Below are 25179 nucleotides of genomic sequence, written 5' to 3' on the forward strand. Positions count from 1 at the left end.
ATCACGCCCAGGTGGGTATAATGTAAATGTTGATATCGAGAGAGAAATGGTCTGGAGTTATCTTCCCCCGAGCTGAATTATTGAATATGTGATAGCATTTCCACAATGGTAGGTGGCGATGAGAAGATGGAATCGACCGCTCTTCTCAAACAAGGTGGGTTGGAAATGGACAGTAATTGCTTGCTACGACCATCCATCCATCCATCCACAGCCATGCTTCAATTCGGAATCTCGGACCCCAAAAGAGGTATTGTCAAATTCAACCGCCGTTTTACCGTTGGCTATGCATCTTTCCGAGCGAAAAGAAAGGCAAGGCGAAGATCCAAATCACCCAAACCATCCAATTGATTCGATCATCACATCAATAGGTCAACGGCCGTATGCGTATTCCGCCACAAATTGAGGAGCACCAGGAACATCAGGAATGCTCTGTACGGCAAATACACTGGTTTGATCACACAAGGACAGAAATTCCCTTGTCGATTTCTCTGGACCCCAGCTTTTTCTTTTCTGCACACAGCCAATTATTTCTCATCGCTCAACCAATCATCGACTGTGACGACGTGATTGAGTGACGGGAAAGAATGGCAATGATGAAAAAATGTCGAAGCTCGCCAATCATGGTGACAAGATGAAGATATACCCATGCTCGTACATATGGTCAGTAACCATGTCTGCATGGGTGCCTTGTACCTTACCTGGGCCTTACCTGGACCTGCCATTCAACCGCCAGACTCTTATGTGATCGATGCACCGGAAAGGATGTGGATGTGATGCTGGTTGCGGAGAACCTTTCAACTAGCAGAAGCACAACTGCATTTCTTATCACACACTTAGTCCACCATCACCTCAACTTTTCAAGTCATACAAGAATGTCAAATTCCCGCAACACGAACTTATTCATGAAGTCTGTGAGTCGGTCGACTGTTGTGGGACAAATCCTTCTTTTTCTAATATCTTCATGACGCTTCAATAGAGGATCAAACAACCTTCAATACCCACATCACGGTCACATTTGGATGAGATAGATCTTGCGGGTCGAGATCAAATATCAGACTATTGCTCACTACTACTCCACCTTACGATACACAAGAAAGATCCTTGATGAGATAAAAAACGATAAGGGATTGATTCGAATGACGAAGGCTCAATAATTTATATACCATCCGCCACAAATTCCTCTTTCCCGTCCCCCCCAACATATAATAATAACGTATCTGCAACATGCGATCTTCAATATTGGCTCCGGGCCTCTTCATCCTCACGTCTTTCACACAATCCACAAGTGCATTGAAAGCTTTATCGAATTCGCCGTGTGCATCGAAATGCGGCAATGTCTTAGGAGGAACCTCGGGAGAGAATGATATCGTGTGTGAGAATACGGCCTATACAAGTTTGATTGGAACGACATACGCGGGTTGTGTGGGATGTCAATTGTCGAGCACCTTTGTTGACCCTTCAACGAACGAGACGGATTTGGAATGGGGCTTATGTTCGTTGTTCTTTCCTCGAATATATGCGTTGAAATATGGCTAACATGGCGGGTATGTAGATAATTTGAGATATGCCATTAGTTGGTGTCTCTTCGGCTTCCCAAATAATACAGATGTGGAGGATACGCCATGTATAACATCTCTGTCGTGTGGTCCAATGAAGGATGCCATGGAATACGGAAATCTAACAACAGATGCCCAAACCGAATATGGTTATTGTTCAGACATGGCTACGAATGAAATCGCGGAATGTCAGAACTGTCTTCAGATCTCCACAGCAACGTATTATCTGAACAACTTCTACACTCTCCTCTACGGAGCCTGTGATCAGCAGCCCGCACCCGGCTCAACATTATCCTTCCAAGGTTCACCCTTTTCCACAACTCAACTCAATATGACATCTCCCACTCCCACCTCCGTAGCCGGTCAAGCCTATACTGGACTCTCTCTCAATGCACGAATCGGAGTCGCAGTAGGAATAATTGTCTTAGCCCTCTTCATTACCGGTTTCTGCATCGTTTTCAACGGCCGCCGCCGCCGCCGTCGCATTCTTCGTCAACATCAACTCGATACCGGCTATGCAGCTTGGAAAAACGCACATGACGTCGATGGACTAGGCGGTCATATCCCTGTCAATGAAGTAGATAGTGCAGTCTCTAATATGACATCTGGATCAGGGGGATTCTTTGATAGTCCTAATTCCCAAAAACCTCTACAGCCGAATTATTGGGGTCAGCAGCAACCTCATGGGGGAAATTTCAATGGTCCGGCTGTCATGTCGCCAATTGAAGATAGTCCTATAACTCCCATGGCTGAGAAGGTGTATCTGTCTCCTTATTCCTCACCATATAGTAGTCCAGCTACAGCATCTACAGATGCAAATGGGAGGAGTCCGAATAGTGAGCAATGGCCCATGGATCGAAAGGGAAGTTTCGGGCAGAGCAGTTTCGGTCAAGGAGGAGGTAGTATGGCTGAGAAACTTAAGGCTCGAGAGAGGGAAAGAGCGAGGAGGAAGAAAGAAGAGGAAGTTATGAACGAGCGTAATCAAATCGAGTTGCAGAACATGCAAAATTTCCAGTACCAAAACGTGGCTCCGGTCTTGGGGCATCCGGGCTATGGAAGGGATCGAGATGGGGTGAGAGGATTGACGAGTGAGGATGCGAGGAGAGGTGATGCGCTTTAATATTCACTCGGATCTAGGGGTTTGAGAGGGGTGTCGTTGTCTGTTTATTTTGAGTGTGGACTTTTTTTGTATATGATTGTTTGATTGTTTTATTATTTGATGATACCATTTTTGCGACGGAGAGGGGGGGGCTGGACTATTTAAATCGTCCTGGAAGGAAGGAATAAATGAATGATGAATTGTTGATATTGACTACACGGTCATTTGGAAGGCAGAAGAGGAAGAAATAAAGGCTACTCCAGCAAAAGAGAAATTTGGGAGGAAAGAAGGAAAGAAAACTATCGTCAATGGAGATTATATACAGGTGTTGTGTATCTTACATCACCGCACCACAATCCATCTATCCACTCCATACCGTGAATGATAATAATAACGACCTCTAAATTTACATCTCTACATTTCCCCTCGCTCCACTTTCCTGCAACGATCATGGTGAAAATGTACCGCGAGAACCAATAGTTTACTTTGATTTCTGTAAATGGGTTTTCACATGTATATTACACTACAAGTATCTATACATGAAATTCTATTTTTGTCTTACTGAAGATTAGATTTTGGGAGAGGGCATGCCGGGACTTCTGATTTGTATGGTGTAAGCGCTGCGAGAAATTAGGAGGGGAAGGTCGTTTCAATTTTCTTATTCTTGGTTTTTTTGCGTGTGTGTGTGTATGTATGTGTGTATGTCTATATCATGATTTTTTATTGTACTGTACTGTACTGTATTTTATTGTATGATATTATATTATATTGTACGACGTATAATTGAGATCAAGAAGAAAAAAAAAAAAGAAAAAAAAAAGCTAGAACGACGAAATATACAAACAAGGAAAGGAAAGGAAAGGAAATGCGTAATTAGTGTCGAACGTGCTCGCTTGTCTGTTTGTTTGTTTGTCTGTCGGACTTTTGATAGAAGAAGCTACAATCAATCGCAACTCGAGGGTTTTCCGCGAAAGCGCCGAAAAGGGTGGGGAGAGGGGGAGGGGGGGGGACGAGGACGAGGAAGGAGAAATCCCAGTCTGTAGTTGAAGAGTTGTTCGATGCTGATATCACCTGGTATATCTGAATCGAAATTTCGATTTCGGCTGTAGATTATTGATTTGAGAATATGATCTATTGTCTAATTATAATCTGGTTTGAAGCAATTTGTCTGAAGTTTTCCAGGTTGAGTATTGGATTAGGTTAGGTTAGGTTAGGTTAAATAGATGAGGGGGAAAGACGTTGTGGAGATTGCGTAGATGCTAAAAATGGAATGGACTCTCATCTCAGTCATGCTTTTCTGATAGTTTGACCATGGGAGTTATTTTGGTATAATTATATATATATATAGTTGATCTACCAAATGGATTCCAGTATCCTAAATACCTATCCTATCGCCATCCCTGAGCCCAAGTCCGAAGCAAGGAAGTAGATGTCAAGCCAGCCTGATATTTACCCCGCTCTTCCTAGCTACCAGTAGCTAGTTACGAGCCCATACATGCCATATATGCCCAAGGAAATTATATATTAAGAAAATAGAAATATAAATAGAAATGACGAGATGAGATGAGAGACCGGGTATTATTTGATCATCACATATCTCATCCATTGTCGACTCTTCAAAATTCTCCAGGCCATTGATCCTGATTCTGATCATGATCGCTAATAACCGAAATCCTCTTCGGCATTCTTCTCTTCTTCCTTTGCCTTTCCTTCTCTCTGCCACTCTCTCTCATATCTTCAATATCTCCGTCTACGAGGGGACTTTTCGTTCTCTCCTCTCCACTATCGTCCAACCTCGTTTCAACATCCCGTGCGCTGGGAGAAAGAGAAGAAGAACCGACTCCACTATTCTGCGTCCCATCGATCGCGGCTCTTGCATAACTCATCGTTATGTCCGTATCTATACTCACATCCCTGTCTCGGTCTAGATTCCTTACCATCCTCTCCTTTTGAGCCATTTTCCGATTATAAAAGCTTTCACAATCACTAATCTCCGACATCCGCGCCAAGTTTTGCGTTGGCGGTGAAAAGGTTCTTGGGGGATCAGAAGTAAGAGTTTGTGTATTGGACGAATGAGGATACGAATACGGCGAGGAGGATTCCTCAAGCATTATTGGCACCGTATCTTCTGCTCTCGAATATGGATTTGAATGAGGTATCGAAGGGATATAGTAAGCTTGATGAGCTGGAAGAATAACTGTGTCGTGCTTATGCAAACTTTCATCGTCGCTTGGGTACTTTGAGAGATTAAATGGCGGTGTGGTATTTGCATTGTTGTATTTTCTAGCTGGTGGAGGTGCAGCTAGAGTGATGGTATTAGATCGCGTATATGGGTTTCCAAATGCACCTTCGTTAGGCGCAGTGATATTGAGAGCGCCATATCTCTCATCCAAAGAAGTATTGCGGTCGCGCCCACGTTTTAGGTCAACAGATTTACGCCATAGGTTGTAAATTATGAAGAGAGCGATGAGGAGAGGAATACCAAGACCGACGGATATCCCAATGATTGTGTTTTTCGATAGACCTTTCTTGGAGGCGGCGGTGCTGGAAACGGTGGTATTGTAGCTTTTTCCAGGGGATGTTTCGGTTATGGTATATGGAGAAAAGACGGAGGCATTGAGACCGATGATAGTTCCGTCGGGAGGCTGTTGGTGACATCCTGCTTGAAGTGCTATTAGGACTAGGCTAATTAGTGTTTGCCGGTAATAACTTTGGGAACATAACTCACAATTTGAGAGATAGGACTCGGTATTGCCAGCTTGAAGACAACTTTTACATGCGGAAGTGCCGCCACTCAAAATGGAATTGTAGTTTGCCGAGCAATATCCATAAGCTGTCTCATTTTTGGTAATGAAGTTTCCATCTTCAATTGATAGTTGGAATGGGCCACAAGCTTTAGAGGTAGAGCATGGTGTCGCTATCGTATCTGTAGCATTGGCAAATCCATATAGGCATGATGCCAAAGTATAACGAATATTATCTGCTGGGAGTTAATACACAAGTGACTTACAAAATTCCATGTCAAAGCTAAACTTACACATAAAGCAGTGCTGATCATTTTGGCCATTGCCAGCTGCAGTGCTCAACTGCAAGCAAGAGAGACATGACTTAAATTTTTGGCCAGCTGTAGTGGTTATGAAATTTTCGTTTTGGCAGACGATTTCACTTCCATCAATACTGTCCGAGCCTTGGCCGTCACTACACAAAGACATGCATGGTGAATCTGGTGTAACCATTAACGCGAGCGCGATATTGTTGACAAGACTGAGTAGCCCAAACGATATTAGCAACATGGTCGGAGAGAAGGTGATCATAAGTGACAATTATGAATCTGTCAAGTAAAGTTTCGAACCCATCAGTAGGATAAGTTTCAATATCGAGCCTTGCGTCAGACTTTCTATTATCATAAAACTTGCGTGTTTGTCATGAAAGGCTCCGCTGATCAGATATTCATGAAGCGAACATGTTATAAAGACTACAATATCTCGAATGATAAAGATATGATCGAAATAATCCAAAGAAGTCCTGGAGATTTATCGAGCACGAGAATAGCCGCTTTGTAAGAGAATCCGTGATTCTTCCCAGAAATCAGTGGAGAATCGAGCTTTCTGTGTTACCTCTCATCCATACGACTTGCCATTTATGAGAGAGAAAGTATAAGGTACCGTACCGTCGGTGTTCAACATATGCCCAAACTCTTCTCTTTGGAGGATGAGGGGCAAACCTATGTCTGCGGCGATCCAATAACGTAATTTGTTTATGTCCTGCAGAAGTTTTCTAACAAGGATTAACGGATGAACTATCAACTTTGTACTCCCACACTCCATCACCTGTTACAATAAACGGGGGTATCCATCATGTATCTTCGAGATACCTAAGAACTAAAGCTTATCTATCTATGCTCCGAACAACGCTCAGGGCTTTTATTCGTGACCGTTGTTAGACTTATTGCCAATTGGATGAAACCCCTTGAAACGTGAATAGGCAAAATGTTCGATGATGGAGAAAAGATAGGTACAAAACTAATTGTTGGTGATGAACGTCCGGATATGCAGAAAGCAACTGTTGGTGTATGGTGATCAAAGCACTGCCTTGTTCATAGCCTACCATCATTCATTTATCCATGCCTATGTAGCCATCCATCCGCCTCGTAAACTCGTACGCAGTACTACCCACATAGAAGCGCAATGAATGTCTGTCTGTATTGTGTTCGGTCCCATCAAGACGATGGGTAGCAACAGTCCAAAATGGTGGCGTGGGGTGGAAGAATTACAATGGACAATAGCCAGGTTCGGTTCCCCCATTCTGGCCCCAACCTTAAGATACCCGAGTTCCTTGCATGTGTGGAATTGCGGAAGCTGAGCAAAGACTGAATAATCGACAGGGGATCGGAATGCTTTCAATCGTTTCCAACCAAGCTTTAAGCGCTTTAATATCGGAATCTGAGAAGGGTAGGGGGACGGAGTAGCATGCATGGGTAATCTCATATACAGAGGGATTGGCCGTGTGCGCTCTCCCTGTTCGGTAATCCTACCTAGACATTTCTCCGGTCTCAAGTGTTTGCTCGTCACTTGTACCCATTTCCTTCGTTATCAGAGAACATGTTCCCTTTCAATGACGGCAGCCACTTGACGAGTCGCTTCATATCTTAAGAGTGGCCTTAATCACGGATTAGGTTCATAAATGCTAGATTAGCGTTTCCCCGCAATGTTAAGCACGTTCGTGTGTGCGTACCTACGTAGTTCTAGCATCAATAAATCCTGCTATCCAGCTCAGCATGCTGCTCTAGAATGTGATATTCATGTTGAAGCACGGAGAAGTCCCGAAAGGTCTGATAAGGAAAACTCCATCAGAAGATCCAAGTCCTGAAGAAATCAAACATGTCACCCGTCTAGAATGAGCTTGATCACGTGCTATCTATGCAGCAATGCCTAAGGGTATGTGCCAGGAAGAGTGACAGGGGGGTGAACATAGGAACACGAAATAACAGAGTCAAGATATCAATCTGGTCAATGAAAGATCTAAAGATTCAAAGATTTAATAAGATTCAAAACCTCCACAGGCAACTGCTTACCTCCAATTGGGTACATATATCATGTCCCTCATCACTAAAGGCCTCTGGAGGGTTGGACCGCTGCCAAAACCTCTAGCCTCAATTATCCACTTTCAACAATCCAGAAATCTGTTGTATCAACAGCAGTCACGAGATATTTCTACAATTCCAAGGGGAAAACGTATACATGTTGCTGGAGCACATCGTTTACAGACGCTCATCGCCAATGGTATCCTTCAGTCTGCAAAAAATCCGCTGAGGAACCCAGTAACCTTGATGGTGCCAAACAACGATTATATTCGGCAGTATGTGGATACCGACGGCAAGATTCAGATGATCCAAGATGGTATTGCTACTACCATAGTAGGAGCTGTCGATATGGAAGTTCTCCCTTTCTCAATGGAATTTTCTGTTCCTCCTGAAACATTCCCTCCTGCTAAGAACTTAAAGTACAAGCGTTTATTGATGGATACGGCCCTGAATGAAGATGATTCTTTAGTTGATGACGTCTCTTCGCTACTTAACAATGTTCCTCGTACTCTTGACCTGAAGAAAAAAGCAACCAAACCGGCGCGGTTGCCAATCTCGGATATGAAGGTCTGCGATTTATCTTATTTTCTTGAATTGAACGCGTCATTTTGTGAAAAAGGGATGGGAAAACCTGTGGAAAAGGAAGATATAGTAGAGATTCGAGCACCGCCAAAAGATTCGGATATTAAAGCTGTGCCTGTAACTCACATGGCCAAAATAAATACTGACCCTATTGATTATTTGATCTACGGCGAACGACCTAGAGATATAATCAAATTTTTCAAGAACATCAAACACAGACTTCATCCCTCTTCTGTGGTGGTGATAGTAGGGAACAACCCTGGTCTGGTTCAAGATCTATACAACCAAGTGTTTCCAGATATATCAAAACGACCAAATTTCGTTGAATGCATCAATGCCACGCATAGTAAGTATGGTTTTAATGCTTTTACTTTTTTTCACCTACTTCCGCTGCCCAATTTTCCCCTCCAATTTGTGTTTCATCCTATGAACTCTTTGCTTCCCCGGGCAGCTTTAGTGTTCATTTTTCTCCGGTATCTGTCCTTTGATACTCAGTACTAACTCCCCGACTTTGCAGTGGGAGAAAATTCGATTACAGGAATTTGGGACACGCTCCGTTCCATCCCGATAGTCAAAGGAAAGCTTCTTCTGGGGCCACTCGCACGAACCTATGACGATGGTATGACTCCAGGTGAAGTGGAAAAGAGGGAGCAGGAAGTGGAGTGCCTTGTTAACAGGGTAATGGATGCACCCCTGTTTGGCGCAGAAAGAATCGATAGGCGTGGGCTAGAGAGATATAAACTCAAGAAGCTAGTTGCGCGGGCTGTCATTTATCCTCTCACCGTTGCGTTTAACTGTATGATGGGCGAGATCTTTTCAACCGAAGAACGAGTTACAGAAGCCAGACTGTTATTTGACGAAGCTTGTGCAGTGATCCAATCTGTCGACGAAACATTGACTCGTCGAATTCTCTTGGACAACTTATTATGGGCAGTAGTCAGACAGCCGAATATACGTCCTATCATGTTGAAGTGTGTCGATCTCGGCTTTGACACAAACATTGATTTAGACAACGGCTGGATCATAAAAAATGCACCAAAGGGTATGGCTCCTATGAATACTAAGTACAGCAACATTGTCAAAGAGAGAGCTAGGGAATCAGCAAAAGCTATCGCAGCCGAAAAAGAAGAGGCTGCAAAGGCAGAAGCGCGACTTAAAGTGGCAAGAGAGATGATCGCAAAGAGAATGAAGGAGAACGATACCGAGGAGGTAATCAGAAGGGGCTTCAAAAGATTTGCTTTCGGGCAAAAGATCGAAGCTCCATTGAATGTCCCGGATAAAACATACTACAGAACTAGAAGTCCCATGGAAGCTTCTGGTATTTGGGGAAAGCTAGAAGCTCCTTTTCTTGATCCAGTTAAGGGAGGGAATGAAAGTGATCCGCCTGCTCGTGTTGGGGGAGGTGGAGATGCTGTTATACAGAAGACTAGCGAGTAGAGCGTGGAAAAAGAAAATAGAGGGGATAATGAAAAAGCACAAGTGTAGAATATCTAAAAATATCGAGGTAGAAATTGCACAATGGATGGGCAACACATTGTGGTTTGCACGAGGAAAGGTCAGGTGAAGGAAATGGTGACTATGGGACCCTGAGTATTTTTTTTTTTCGTCGAGAGATATTCTATTGGTGTGTAGAAATCGCGGTTGAAATCTCTCTCTACGATACTCAATGATGAAGATTGCGAACTGCCTCCTAGTGCCGAAGAGAGCCATGGCCATGGCCATGCGGTTCGCCGGAAAAATACAAAGAATATAGTCTAATCCACGAGTGAAAGTCTTTGACTCTATTTCCGTCTTCTTTCTCCGCATTGCTCTTCAATTTTACGCACGTTGTGTCACTTTCGATGTGCCCTCCCTTTCGTGGAAGCGAGAAATTGCAATCCGAACAGTCCAAACGCGTTTTAGATGAAAAGGATTTTCTATTATTTTATTTGTATCAGATACTATTTGTCAATAATATATAGACTCATTGATATTCAATAAATAAATATAAGATTAATATACCTTTGCTTTTGTGTCAATGATTATTGATTGCGAAATGTGTAGTCAATTTTGAAAAATAGTGTAAGTGGCTGAACAGTGCTGCTACTCACTCCCCCCATTCACTTCTCTTATTTATTTCTCTCATCCGCTTCTTTTATTCACTTCTCACTTCTCTTGTTCGCCGCCCTTCACCATTTTTAATCGAGGTGCCATCGCCATTTTGAAAGTGATCAGATCGGTTTCTGGCGGGCGATGGATGGTGAGCGGCTGATTTGCTTAGGAAGAAGATAGATGGAGATGAGGATCACCAGTGAGTATACAAACTAATAGGACACTGTAAAAATAGACTTGTAGATATTGATTCTTGTATCTTAGGCATACCTAGTTACAATGATTTGATGCCAATCGATTTCCCATGTAGCCTCCCGGATTATTCGCAGATTTGATATTGAACCAATTTTGTTGGAAACTGAGCATCATTTCTGATCCCAACGCAATAGAATCCCAACGCAATAGAAACCAAGAGAAAATTATAGGAAATTGTCAAAAGCACACGAGCACCCTGTTTATCCCACTTTCAAATGAAAATGAAAATGCCAACGCCAACAATTTTTCTTTTTTTAAAAAAAAAGTAGGAAGAGAACTCCGCTCAAGATGACTCGATTGGGCCCTTGGCATGAATAGATCTAGCTCTTCTCATTGCTTGAAAGAGAAAGAAAGAGGCTTCATTTTCTGCAGATCTGTGTGGTATGAAACAATCAGTAGGAGACTTCATAGATCATAGTGTAACCAGGGTATCCAATAGTCCAAACTGCAGTCCAACATTCTCGAACGTCATGAGAACATAGGAGACAAAAACATCAAATCTAAATAAGTGATTGAGTTTGTGATAAATTTATGAAGATTGGCGCTGATAGTATTAGGGCATGCCAGCACAATAGGAATGCATTGGTAACCAACGAACAAACCTGGACCAAATTAGAGAATTGAAATAAGCTCCCGCTATATACAATACTATTTGAAGCTTTACGATAATTAAAGATTATCAAAACATCGACCCCAATTCAAATTACTATAATTAATTCATTTGCATTTTCGTAATATAATATCTTTTTGTAAAACCCTTTGATAAGTATTTCTTTATTCCCAAAACATTGCTAGATAAATACTAACTAATTGAAAACGCAAAAAAAAACTTTAGGTTGTATTGTATTAGTATTAAATAAAGTATTATTTATATATCTTGAGAAGTAAACGAGCAATAATTCACCATCTGCAATCTTGAAACCAACTGTTTTGACAATCCTACTTATTAATACCCTAGCTATACGAGTAAAGGTTAAACTCAATAAGCTTTCGACAATTTTGAATGAAAGATTAAACAAGATATAATCGAATCAAATCTATCATGATGAGATTATATTAAAATGCTACAAAGCTTATGCAGAAATTCCTTGGCTTTCGTAGCAAAATGTACGAATATCCAATTACTCCCACATCTTGGTGGCAACTCCGGGCAGACTGCTCCACTTGACGAAACTTGAAAGAGTCACATTTACCAAGTTGAAGATATTGGTCTTGGACGAGGCAAATGTGCTGGTTGGCCAGGAAGTCGACTGGTCTGAACCCACATCACAAGGAGGTATCATCGAAGTGGTCGGAACCCTCACAATCCGAAGAGTGTTGATCGCACCAACAAGATCGTCAGAAAAGACAGAAGCTGGTAAACGATGGCTAACCACCTCGTACAAGAGAATCACTTCGGCTTCGGAGACCGACGTAACGAGTCTCTTGCATATATCATGTGCTTTTGTCCAAGCCAAGACTACAGACAAGTGGTCTGAGTTGATGACGATCTACCACACCATTGTTGAAATCTTATACAAATCCCGCCAGATCAATACAGGCGTGAAGGATTTCCTCTTTTGTCTTTTGACTATGAGCGAGGAGGAATTTAAAGTCTTTATTTTTGGATGGGGAAAGGATGTTGTTTTGGGAAGATGGGGTTCTTGGGATGAGACTTGTGCTTGTGGTTGAGCTTTGTATTCGCAGATGTGCGAGGATGGATATGAGGATTAGTCGAGCATAATAGATTGACTGAGCTTAAAAGAATCATTGAACGTGAGAGAACAGCCGTGGAAGGTTATTTCCAGGGTGATTTAGGTCTCGCGGAGATTAGAGATGAAAGAGATTTGTCGAGATGCGTGAAATTTGTTGTATACCCCTTGTCAGTTATAATACCGAGATTTCGATATAAATATAGATATGCTGAAGATTTCTGTGAAGTTTTTAGTTGTCAAGTGTACGTATGATATTCGAATCGAGTAATCGCAAGGGATGTGTGTGTACATAGATAGGTGTTGATTTAGATTTTACACGTCTATGTCTTTGTCTGTCTCTGGCCATCTTGATTCTTGAATCTTGAATTGTGGACATATGGATTTTGAGAGAATACAACACTGGTTATACAAAGTACAAGCTGGTAACGAACAACAAGGAGCTGTGATGATAGCCGAAATCAGATAAAATTAGTCTTTGGAAATTTCAGACGGTAATTGTGAATTGGATATCGCGTCTCCATCTAGTGGTGAGGAGGGAGTGTATAATACTAGATACTTATGTGATATATTCACTCTCCGATGTATCCAATGGATTGAAAGCCTATCTTCTGATTGTGATGGACCAAACTCTCGATCGAGAAAAAGTTCCGTAGTTCAGTTGTATATCTGATATTCTGCGATTTCCAACCCAACCCCTTGGCTTCGATGGTGCTTTTATGATTTGGGTAGAATGAGAGTTACTGGTTACTGCAATGGTAGACGAGGATTTGGATAGGATGGCGTGCTTATTGGAGTATGAGAGATGAATGTCATAATACGGTGTGATGGATGGTGGGGAATCATATATATCAGTACCTTTTTTGAAGTACCATATGTGATAGATAGCAAGGGAGGAGAACATTCATCTCTTTCTTTTACTCTTCGAAGAGGTTCCCAGTTTCTTTTGATGGAAAGGAGGATGGAACAGGGAGGAGGACTTCACTCCTCACTGTACCACTCTTACATCATCTTGAAAAGTTGACTGGTTGCTGTTTGATACCTAGATCTTGGGGACCAATCTATCATCACCAATCAATCAATCCCGCGGTTCTTTTTCTTCCCCCTCAGCTGTCATGGTAGAATAAACCCACAACCTCCAAAACATTCCTACAACATCCGCATTCCCTATCCTCATCCACCCTTGCAACTCAAACCCCCAAACTCAAAAGAATAATAAAATTCCCCTTCGCGACACCATTCCCCAAAGGAGCACCGGAGCCAAACCCTTGCATGAACGAACCTCTCTTCTAACTTTCTACCCTTCCAAACCGAATCCCCGATACGGCACGGACGGATTTACGGATCCATCATTCATTCCATCAACCACTCTCCACAAAAAAGCTCTAAATCCCGAAAGAAAGGATTCCCTCCCCATGCAATCTTTAAATCCGAACAAACAAACAAACCAGAGAAACACGTGGAAATATGCAAGCGATGCGAAAATCCGACAGAACATTCGGATTTTAGTTTGGTTTCCCGAGAAGAGTGGAGAATGGAAGGGTAGTGGAAGAGCGAGAGAAGAAATCTCGAAGGAAATTTTTTTCTTTAAAAAAAAAAAAAAAAAAGAATTATAAAAAAATGGAGATGCAATGACGATATGACTTGCAAGGGAGATTGAGAACCAGAATCAGAAAGAGAGAGAGAGAGAGAGTGATGTCTTTGAGAGATCGGGTATTGTAGGAATGGATATTCAATGTGTTACTATACCATACCATCCCATACCATCCCATCCCATACCATCCCATACCATCCCATACCATACGACAAGACAAGTCTGTAACGGTACTGACCGAGAAGAGTAGTCGGAGAAGCATGAAGGGGATTTGTGTTTTTTTGTTCTCGGGGGTTCTTTTTTTATTTAAAGAAAAAGAAAAAAAAAATAATTAAGAAGAAATAAATGAATGAATGAGTGAAAGAGTGAAAGAGAGGGGAGGGATTTGTAACTTCTTGATACATACCAACTGGTTAGGATTCAGGAACTTATTTCCCATTTCCCATTTCCTACATATGTATATATATATATACACACATTTCAATTCCCTTGACTTCCCAGACCAGGATTGCCAAACCCCCCCCCCCCCCCCCAAGGGTCCATTCGTAGTGAACAACAGGCAAGGCAATACCAAACCCGATGAAAAAAAGAAAAAGATGCCTCTCTACTAGGTACTTACCTACCTACCTCCATCTGAAAAAATTGTCGTCTGTGCCAGATCCCCCGCTTGATATAAAGAAATGGAGAAATGAAGAATGGATGGATGGAGAACAGCGAGAGATTTAGACGGATCGAGGGAGAAGGAGGCTGTGCTGAGTTGCGAACGTCGTCTTGGGAAGAGTACGTACCTAATAATACAGTGATAATAAGTGTAGTGCGTATAGCGAGCGAGCGACCGACCGTGTGACCGGACCGGACTGGATTGGATTGGATTGGATTGGATGGACCACCAGACAATCCCAAGGCTGTGCGAGTGGATCGATATCGAGATGAGATGAGATGAGAGGGAGACGCCTTGTGTGGATGAATATGCCGAAGCGTTGGTTTTGCTTGTGCATGCATGTGCCGATGGAAGGATGGATAGATAGATATTGTAGTCACGTTTACTAGATATACATACCTATACATGTATAGAGATCTTTATTGCGCCGAGGAGGAGCAGGGAGTAGAGATTTCTGTTTAGAGTATGGGATAGACACGGAGGAAACTCATTATATGGCAGTTTTTTGAATTTACATAGCACGTAGAACAGCTTGCTCGCGAAAGAGATGTATGTACTCGTGTTCGTGGCATTTGACGAATATGGTCCAACACCACTCGACCAAACATGTATGTATGTATGCATGCATGTGACGTACAAGTCCACGTTCAAGAAAACTAATATATAACAACAAGAAAACGGATAATAGTACGTCCCTGCAACAACTTTCACAAACCAATTAAACATCCGGCAATTCGAATGGAAAAGCTCGACTGTGCACCACAATCGCCGTGTAATTTCCCACCCTACTCGAACTATCAAAACCAAAACCAATTCCAAGAAAGTCCTACTCGGTCCGAACAAAAATCCGAATACCCGGACGATCGCTCGTACTCGCAGGCGTGCGAGTAAACCGCCAATAAAAGACACGAAGAAATAAGGAGGGAAAAAGAACCCCCATGAAGAAAGATTCGCAGACCCATCAATTCTTGCAAATGTGTCAAAACACGGTGCCTCCCTGAACCCTCCAAACTTTATCACGAAATGTGTGTAGTTCATCCGATTACATCCGCCTGCTGTTTTGTCATTTGGATGCGGGATAGGAGCGTAGATACGAACCGATATTTGACCATGTCACACCCGAGAATCAAATCCATAAAAACGGGCAGTGATTTATTATTGATCACACTCCATGTCTATATATCCAAGCTTTGATGAACCCTGCTTCTCCTATACTTCGCGCAAGGCTTCGTACAAGAGATGGACAATTACAATTGACTTCTCGTATCGCGACGCCCTTTTGTCGCGAGAAGCGAACCGTAATTGGGTGTGATACGAAAAGATAGACAGACGTATTACCATCCCAGGAAGGATTAGTTCAGGCACATAACTTTTCACTGGGACGATTATTCATGTCTGACGTATGAGGGAATGGTAAGGCTGAGGCTTGTGTGAGATGAAACGGAGACGGAGAGCAAAAGGTGCTAGCGAGATGTGAGAGAGCGAGGCTGAGCGAGGTGGTGAGGATTACTCCATGAGGTAATTGGGTGCGCTGTGGCTTCGCTTGAGGGTTGGGATCGGGGCAGTTGAAATGAATGGAGATGGATGGCACGGGTAAGATGGATCTATCCCATCCCATGAGGTAGACCACGAGGACTCAAGGGGGGAGAGGGGTATTTACTGCTGGGTTCGGTAGCGAGGCATTGGAGTACTGTGAAGGTTGTCGAAGATAAAGGCTAAATAAACAATGAGATGCTTCTCGGAGACGTGTTCATGTAAGACATCTATGAATCATACCTCATGCCCCATACAAAGCGACGTTGGAACGCAGAGCGCATCCATGCAGGAGAGCACCTCGCGTTCATGATTTCCAAACCCACCGATCACAAAGAATTCGAGAGACGTTCACCACGAAGAATGCGATTACCAATCCCATGAAAGACTCAAGGTCTATTACTCATCGACCCCTCGACCCCTCGTGTTCCAGCCAACCATCTCATCTCATTTATCTCCGTCGAGTCACCCAAAATCTCCGCTGATTAATGCGCCCGGCCGAATGAACTCACCCTTTTCTGACATAATGATCGACCCCGGAGCGCCAATCACAGCGTGCGGCATGGAATTAAGGTTAACGGAGCTTTGGTAAAGGCCGCGTCGGGAACAGGAATTAGAGAAATGCGCCCGCCCGTTTTCCATTTGGCGAAGACTCATCCTGAGAGTTGGGATGATGGGTACCGGTGTGATGAGAAGGGCTTAGCCTTCTTATCCCAGGGTTGAACATGTTGGGGAATTAAATCGATTGCCCAATCGAGGCATACAGGAAGTTTCAAGAACCCGAGTCACGTCGCCGAGATGAGTCTTTGTGTATGCATCGTGTATCGCACCGTACCAGCGTCCATCCAGAGAGCGAAGAGAGTGAGAAGTGTAAAGCAGAAATCGGCCGAACCGTCGGATCTGGTGGATATTCAATTTCCGCAAGGGGTTTGCGATGCTGGAAGATTTCTACTTTTCTTCTTTTCTACATTTCTATGACTGTTCGGCGGTCAGCAGATTGGCTTCATGCTCTCACGCGTATTAGGTACGAGGTACGATGCACGAGCGAGCGAGCGAGCCATGGACTCTTTTTGGCCTCGGAGAATAAGATTGAGGTTTTATGGGTCCGGCCGGTGATGCAGTGAAAATTATGAAGATATCGTGATAAAATTTGAAGGGCACAAGCTAATAAACTACAACATGCTCACTAATCTAGTGCGTAAAGCAGAGAGAGAAAAAAAAACTTTATCCATGTGGAGCTGTTAGGGTCGTGATTCCCGTCAAGGTTTCGGACGGTGGGCGGAAGTGGTGGTCTGGAGAGGATTGGGATATGCACCGCATTATCCGTCCAGGCCACTGACATGAATGAATACCAAGCCATTGATCAAACGAACATCTACCAGGTAGCGGCTGCAACTTGCGGGGAGCCATCATCCCATCTATAGCATCCATATTATGCAAACCACACCCCGAGATACCTGCCTCGTCACGAGCAGGAGGGAGCACAGGTCGTAGATAGTCGTCGAATACATGCAGGACATTTTGGAGGGCACTGATTCGGATTCGGATTCTGACTCAAACTGCCATTCTGACTCCGATTGTGCAAGTCGGTACGGATTTCGAAACGCCATGGATCGATTCTTGGCCCCGGCCTAGCTCGTGCGCTTTCGTATCATTAAATTGTGTGCATACCGTTTTTCTGTACCTATGTGTATTGAGCAGTCGGTATGTTGACGTTGGATGACTACGCATGTGTGTGCGTGTGTGTGTGTGGGCGGGGGGACTGACGCGGAAACTCGGTGTCGGTGAACCATGGCCACTTCACAGAGGATCCGAGATTTGCGAGGGCCACGCTCCAAGGGGCATCGAGCATCCAAGATATCCAAGCCCTGTGAAGTGGTGAGGTGCAGCAGTGGTGCAGAAAGGCGGAGATCTGGGATGGATGGCATTGTGGGCTGCCTGATGAACGATACGTGTGTGGTTATTATTTATTTTATTATTTATTTATTTATTTATTTTAGGTTTTTTTCCTTTCATTATTTTCACCCATCGCTGCATGCATGCATGTATGTGCCTGTGTAGATGTAGATGTAGATTATTGCTATTCCCTCGCCATGATGTGCGTCCCGTACTGACTTGCACTTGCGGAAGGAGGCTGGACGAAAGCCAGGTATGTATGTACGTACAATGTATGTATCTGTATCTGTATCTGATGAGGCACAAGCTGGTTCAGGCTGCCAGCTAGCAGGAAATGTTGGAGGAAATGTTGGAGGCTCGGATTCGCATTCGTGGCAGTCTCGTGAGTCGTGGACACGTTTGAGGAGAAGTTGGTTGAGGGTGGGATCAGACCAACGGATTCTTGGGATGGGGCATTTGGGGCATTCTATCTCCTCTGTCCGTCTGCACTGCGCTGCTCTGCTCTGCTCTGGACATGTGTTCTGGACACCGGGTAGGGAAATGGATGGGCAATGATTAAAGTTTCTTTGGGCGTGTAGATGATGGATGTATCACGCGCAAGACATTGGGAGGATTTGGTAGGTGTAGATGTAGGTTGTCGTCGTTATCAGGCGTATGCCATGCATTAAAGGAATACACAACTGATGACGATGATGATGGTGGTGGTGGTGATTCGGCATTATCTGATTATGTTTTATTTTATTTGTTTATTTCCTATTTGATTTTCATGGAGGTGCAAAATTGATGCATGCGTTTGGAGATGGGATCTGGAATCTCGACAGACTTTCGTTTTCACAATCGTGGAGAAATGATGCCATGTGTTGCTTTGTCACCAGCGATAGCAAATGGAAGAAAGAAGAAAGAAGAAATCATGATTAGAAAGTCCCGATGATTTCACCATGCCGGTGCCAATCAATGCCAATACCGAATTTCCATGGAGCCAAGGAGTTGATGATGGGCGAGTTTGTCATCAGGAACACACAAAGGAAATCGTGGGGATGGAGATATCTTGGGATTCAACCGGAGAGAGGGAGAGGAGGTAGTAGCAGTGATCATTTGGGCCAATAATTGGATGTAATCTTATTGTGATTCATTGATCAGATTAGATAGATGGCTACGCTCCCTACGGACAGCTTCATTACTCGGCATCTTGGCCATGTAACGATCCTTTCCTTTCCGACTGCATCGAATCCATCGTCAACCGCGTCCAAAGTGTGTCTGTCTTGTCTGGTGGAATTAAGATTCGGAGTGGTTGGATTAGTCAAGCAATCTATCCGACCGTCAGTCAGTCCGTCAGTCCATCAGTCAATCAATCAGTCTAGTCACTCTAGTCATTCCAGTCATTCCAGTCAGTCCATCAATCAATCAATCTATCAATCAATCAATCAACCAACCAACCAACCAATTTCGTAATCCAGCTTGGAGAGAGACTGGAGTTTACCAATTCAGACCAGCCGGACCTGTGCTCGATTTCCTCTTTCGTCTGGATTTCTTTGTGCTTATTGTTTTGGCTTTCTAAGCACCCACGCAGGATCCTCTTTGCACCCCATACACACTGGCACACTTAGTCACCCGAGCCCAAGCCATTCTGTAATTCCGTTCCATCCATCGGGCTGAAAATCATAAATCATACCGCTGCGGACTTTACTCGCATGCGGAAAAGAAGAAAAAATAAGCACGAAGACGAAGCAGCTAGTGAAGAAAGAAACGACGCAAGATACTGCCCGGACAGGTCTAGCCTCGCACGCTAGCGCATGGGGTTAAAGGGTTTAATGGTTTAATGGCTAATGTTTAATGGCGATGACCCATCCAGCAAATCCACAACTCCGTTTTGTCCGGATCGCGGTCTTATGAATCAGCTCCAATTGTGCTTAACGTGCTTAATGGGGGTTCATGGCCATTTACGACAATTCCCAGAAAGATACAAAGACTGTCCGAGTTCCTCCTCATGATCGTTTCTAATTCCTCCATATCATATCATCCTCATCAATCAATCATACACACACAACAAGTCTACAATACAAGTCTACAAGTCTACAACATTACCTCTGCTTCCTTATCCAACATCCAATCTCAACATTCAAAGCAAAAGTGTTACCGTCACATCCCGGCTATCACTTATCGACATATCAGTCCAGTCATTCACCCTCGGCTTTTCGTCTAAAAAAACACAAGCGTTGCCTTGAGTCATTCAACATCTTGCAGCATTGCAGCATAAATATTAATACAAAATGTCAAACATTTCCAGAAGTCCCCTTTCCTCCCCAACACCTCAATCACAACCACAATCTCAATCACCACTATCGCCATTGAAGAGAAAGAAGATGTCGATTACTCAAACGTACTACCTTGCTCACACTGCTCGAGGAAAGCTCTCTTTCGAGGCTTCCCGAGCAGACCACGACCTTCGTCTTCTTGTCGGCCATGCAAACCTTCTCGATTCATTAATGCTTGAGCTTGCCGAAGCTGAGCAAGAGCAAGAAAGCTGGTTCAACCAATCCGTCCGCAAGGCTACCAAGCAGGAAGAACCAAAGCACATTCAATGGGCCGATAACGTGGTCGAAGAACTTGACGAAGAAGAAGAAGACTGGGAAACATCCGACCTCGACAATGACGACTCCTCAGATGAAGAAAGCGAATTCGATTCGGATGAAGAGATTGACGAGCCTACCATGACTTCATTAACCCGCGTCCACTCAAACAACATCACAGTCTCATCGCGAGAAGTTGAGGAAGATGAGGAGAGCTTTGAAGATGATGGCGAGGAAGATTACTCCAGTCTCCAACTTCACCTCACCAAGTCACATCACGCTGCATCATCACCACCAGAACTTGACCACGATTCCGACTCCTCAGAAGATGAATCAATGCCACCATCTCCACCATCTGATACCATCCCAACCTTCTCGGAAAAACAACAAATCGCTACCACATCCTATTACAGCAAGGCCGCTCCCTCCGCATCGATACCACAATCCGAACAACAAACTTTCTTCGACGAAGGTTTTTATTTACCTCCTCGACAATCACAGGGTCTAATAAGTGCCATTAGCGTTTATTAAACGCCCAATTTCTTAAGATTGTCTACGAGTTACGGATTGTATATTATAATGGGAATAGGATTTGAGCGAATTTGAGCGAAACATTTCGAGCGGGCATTTGGGAGTTTCTGAGCATATCATGGGATTTTTTTCGTGGGCACGATTGAAAGAGAGGACCACGCGGTTACTTTTATTTATGATCGGATGGAAGGATGAATCGGATATAGGATTCAGAGATACAGAATGGATATTCACACCACTCATGCAGGGACATTAGGAGTTAAAGGGAGAATTTTCACATTCACATTCACATTCAGATGTTTGGAGATGGAGATGGATGGGACGAGGAATCAGGAAGGATAAATTTTTAAGTTATCGGGATTTGCGATAAGAGATGACGATCGCTGGATGGGATGGGATGGGATGGGATGGATTAGATAACTCCCAACTTTTATCATTTGGTTGAGCAATCTAGGAATACATACAAACAAAAAGTTTTAGCATAGCAATAATCAATATTAAGATATCAAACAAACCATTCAAAAACATACACATCAATCCTCCTCCATTTTTGCATTGGAATAATTGTGAATGCATTGTGAATGAATGAATGCCTTGCAAATGACTCATTCCTTCCTCCTTCCACACAGCACAACGCATCACTAAACCTTTTTTTCACCAAAACACAGCCTTCATTTTTTCATCCCGCAGATTGATTGATTGTTGTCACAGCGATTGTTTTGTTGTCAACTCGGTATATGCAGGCAGGCAGACAGGTGGGCAGTGGGCATGAATCATCAAGGTCAAGGCTCAAGGCTCAAGGTCAAAGTTTCTTCCTCCTTCATCTATCTCGGATTTTGCTCGCTTAATTTTAATTTTAATTTTATTTTTACGACGGGTTCTATTATTTTATTTTACTTTACTTTTGCCTTTGCCTTTGCAGAGCCAGCCAGCCAGCCAGCCAGCCAGCCAGCGTACGGAGGGGACGGAGGGGTGCGAGTGCTGTTTGTCCGGGAGAGAGGGACGGATGGATAGATGGATAGACGGACGGACGGACGGACGGAATGAGAGGGTTCCGTTTCCGGGGATGGGGATGGGGATGGGGGTGGATGAGAGATTTCAGGTATTGGAATAGTTTGATTTACTTACTGGGTGGTTTGGGGGGTGGCATGGCATGGCATGGCATGGCATGGCGTGGGATGGCGTGGGATGGTATAGCATGGCATAACATAGGTAGACAATAGTGATTACACAGATAGATAGATAGATAGATATGTATCGATGCGATGTGATGTGATGTGATGTGAAGATTATCAAGGAAGGAGAAGGGGAGTTTCCAAACCCCATTCTAGATCGATACAAATCGATCCAAGGAAGAGAGAGAGAGAGAGAGAGAGAGAGAGGAGGAGGGGTCATTGATTTCCATCTCTCATTCTACCTACGATCAATCCGATTGCTTTCCCAGATCCTTTTCTCCTTCTCTGTGCTGCGAGACCGACCGAGAGACGGCGAGACGGCGAGAGATTCCAAGACAGAGACAGAGACAGAGACAGAGATGGAAATTAACACGAAAAGAGTTTCTCGAATCTAGATTGCTCTCTCTCTCTCTCTCGCTCTCGCTCTCGCTCCCAACAGAGCGAGAGAAGATCGAAAGGCTAGATCAGATTATCTAGATAGGTAACTTATTATTATTAATTACTAAGGCTTTATTTTGTTAGTAACTAAGGTTAACTACCGGTAACTATTCTTTTTCGTTTTTTTCCATCGCGAATGCGACTAACTTCCCTTCTAGCCGGCCGGTAGGTGGTAGCCCTTTTTTCAAGTTTCTTGGGACAGACAGAAGGAAAGAAAGTGCGATGGCATCATCGTTCGCTCTCTTTCTTGGGATTTGGATGTGTATTCACCATCGTCATCATCATTTGTGTATTATTCACTCGTCCTATTATTAGTAAAGAATGAATGAATGAATGAATGAACAAGAGGCTTTTCTTTTCTTTTTCTCCTTCTTCTTCTTCTTCTTCTTCTCTAGAATGGGTTTTGAGTTCTAGATCACTGGTGGATGGATGATTAGGTTGGTAATTAGGTAGGTAGGTAGATATACTTGTTTAGTAAGACATCATCTATCTACCTACCTATCGATCTGTACTATCTATTATTATTATTATTATTATTACTATTATTATTATCACCTATTGCTGTTGCACCAGTCATTAATCGAGATGATGGAATATCAGAGTATCAGAATACCAAAAACATCATCGAAATCTAGAAAGTGTTTAATTTCCACGCGACGATCAAAGACGTGACCAGACCAGACCAGACCAGACCGGAGTCTCTCAGCTGCCCGGAAGCGTACAGCGTCTATTAATTCGAATCGAAGAAAGACATTGTTGGAGCCAGCTCTCCTCTCCGCACTTCGCACTTTGCAATCCTGGCACTCGCATTCGGATCACCAGGAACACCCTTCGTAGAATGTATTATAACATAATGTAACACAGTAATGATAGACAGACAGACAGACAGACCAGCAGACAAAGAGGCTTCCCGGTGCGGTGCGATACGCTAGGTTGCTATAGCTTACCCCAAAGTGATAATCCGGAGTCGTGTGCGCTCTTCCCGCGGATAATCAATTCCAAAAAGAAAGAAAGAAAGAAAGAAAGAAAGAATGGAAATGGGGATTTTCGTCTGCGACGTACGAGTACGAGATGAGGGTTTTGCCCAAACCCTCATTGGGTGGGTGAGAGGGCTTGGTGGCAGGTGGGTGGTTTGGGTAATTTTAGAGGGGGGGGGGATGGGAATCATGGGAATCATGGGATGCGATGGATGGAGATGGATGGACATACGTAGATGGATGGGTGAATGGGAATGAAACGAGAGGCGGGGCGATTTGCGATGGGTGATGGAGGATGAGTGATGGATGGATGGATGGATTTCGAGGAGATTTACTTTTGGATGTCTGGAATTGTATGGGAGGGGTTGGGAGATGGGGTTGGAGATGGGGATGGAGATGGAGATGGAGATGGAGATTTACTTTGTAGATATAGATGCACTTTGGATATTGTTCTAGAGACTAGGTTCCTAGGTACCTAGGTACCTAGATAGGTAGGTAGAGATTATTATTTTATTCATCTGATTGTATTTATTTGATTGCCGTGTGTGTGTTTGCATGGTAAGTTTAAAACACCTCGAATATAATCACATGATCCGGATAGCCACATCAGGTATATCCTCCTTTTCGAGCTGCCGAGTACACCACTGCACCCAAAAATCACATCATAGTTTACGAAGGAAAAAAAAAACAAAAAAAAAACACGTTGAGGAAATATCTAGGTAGGTATGCGCAAGCAAGCAAAAATGGTAATCGGTCAGCTTTTTAACAAATCACGTCGGGTGCTGTGCTGGGTGCATGATCGATGGATAGATAGAAGGAATCAGATAAATTACATGTGTTGGCCAACACGTGCATGCGCATTACACTTGTAGCATTGACTTACTTACTGTATGCAATGTAATGTAATGTAATGTAGGTAGGCCAGACGAAGAAGATTCCTCTCCAAGTACCGGTGAACGGGAGACGGGAGGGAAGAAAAAAAAGGTTTTTAGTAAACAGTAGGTTCAAACACACCGTATGTTCAACGTGCCTATATCGTCGGAATATCGCCTATATGTTCGCTTTCATGTGGGTATATGGAGTGGGTGTACACTATACACTGTACACTGTACATATGTACATACATACATACATCCATACACACATCCATACATCGTATTGGCAAATGTCGATGTTCGCTGCGATACGGTGAGAGGGGCAAGGTGTTGGAGGGGTTGGCTGGTTGGTGGACTCGGAAAGTACTTGCATGAAGTAGGCAGGTGGGGGAAAGTTGATTGGAGGGTCGTGATGGATGGACGGTTGGGGATGGGCGTGTGGCTTGTAGTCGGTGAGGACTTGGACTTGGAGGGGGGGTGGTATTTGCGGATTTATTGGGTTTGGGGCTCACACACACTCACACACACCGCACGGTGAAGAAGGTGGGTGGGTGGTGGTGGTTGGGGACTTG

The 25179-nt window shown here is 43.6% G+C and overlaps 4 protein-coding genes across 4 annotated transcripts; 3 read left to right on the plus strand and 1 right to left on the minus strand.

Annotated features, from left to right (window-relative positions):
• The first annotated feature begins 732 nt into the window (after positions 1–732).
• BCIN_03g05900 (hypothetical protein) lies at positions 733–3074 on the plus strand. Its single transcript, XM_001560847.2, has 2 exons — positions 733–1492; positions 1553–3074. Exons 1-2 carry the CDS (start codon positions 1225–1227, stop codon positions 2674–2676), a joined length of 1392 nt encoding a protein of 463 aa, XP_001560897.1. The 5' UTR covers positions 733–1224; the 3' UTR covers positions 2677–3074.
• An 893-nt stretch (positions 3075–3967) lies between these two features.
• On the minus strand, positions 3968–6293 carry BCIN_03g05910 (hypothetical protein). Its single transcript, XM_024692037.1, has 3 exons — positions 5693–6293; positions 5384–5635; positions 3968–5335 (listed from the first exon to the last, which is right to left on the minus strand). The coding sequence occupies exons 1-3, from the start codon at positions 5967–5969 to the stop codon at positions 4272–4274; spliced, it is 1593 nt and encodes a 530-aa protein (XP_024547810.1). The 5' UTR covers positions 5970–6293; the 3' UTR covers positions 3968–4271.
• Positions 6294–7628: 1335 nt separating this feature from the next.
• BCIN_03g05920 (hypothetical protein) lies at positions 7629–10309 on the plus strand. Its single transcript, XM_001560850.2, has 2 exons — positions 7629–8666; positions 8838–10309. Exons 1-2 carry the CDS (start codon positions 7751–7753, stop codon positions 9755–9757), a joined length of 1836 nt encoding a protein of 611 aa, XP_001560900.1. The 5' UTR covers positions 7629–7750; the 3' UTR covers positions 9758–10309.
• A 9553-nt stretch (positions 10310–19862) lies between these two features.
• On the plus strand, positions 19863–21659 carry BCIN_03g05930 (hypothetical protein). Its single transcript, XM_024692038.1, has one exon. It carries the CDS (start codon positions 20312–20314, stop codon positions 21140–21142), a length of 831 nt encoding a protein of 276 aa, XP_024547811.1. The 5' UTR covers positions 19863–20311; the 3' UTR covers positions 21143–21659.
• Positions 21660–25179: the final 3520 nt, after the last annotated feature.

This window comes from Botrytis cinerea, chromosome 3 (genome assembly GCF_000143535.2).
Source record: "Botrytis cinerea B05.10 chromosome 3, complete sequence".
Taxonomy (NCBI): domain Eukaryota; kingdom Fungi; phylum Ascomycota; class Leotiomycetes; order Helotiales; family Sclerotiniaceae; genus Botrytis; species Botrytis cinerea.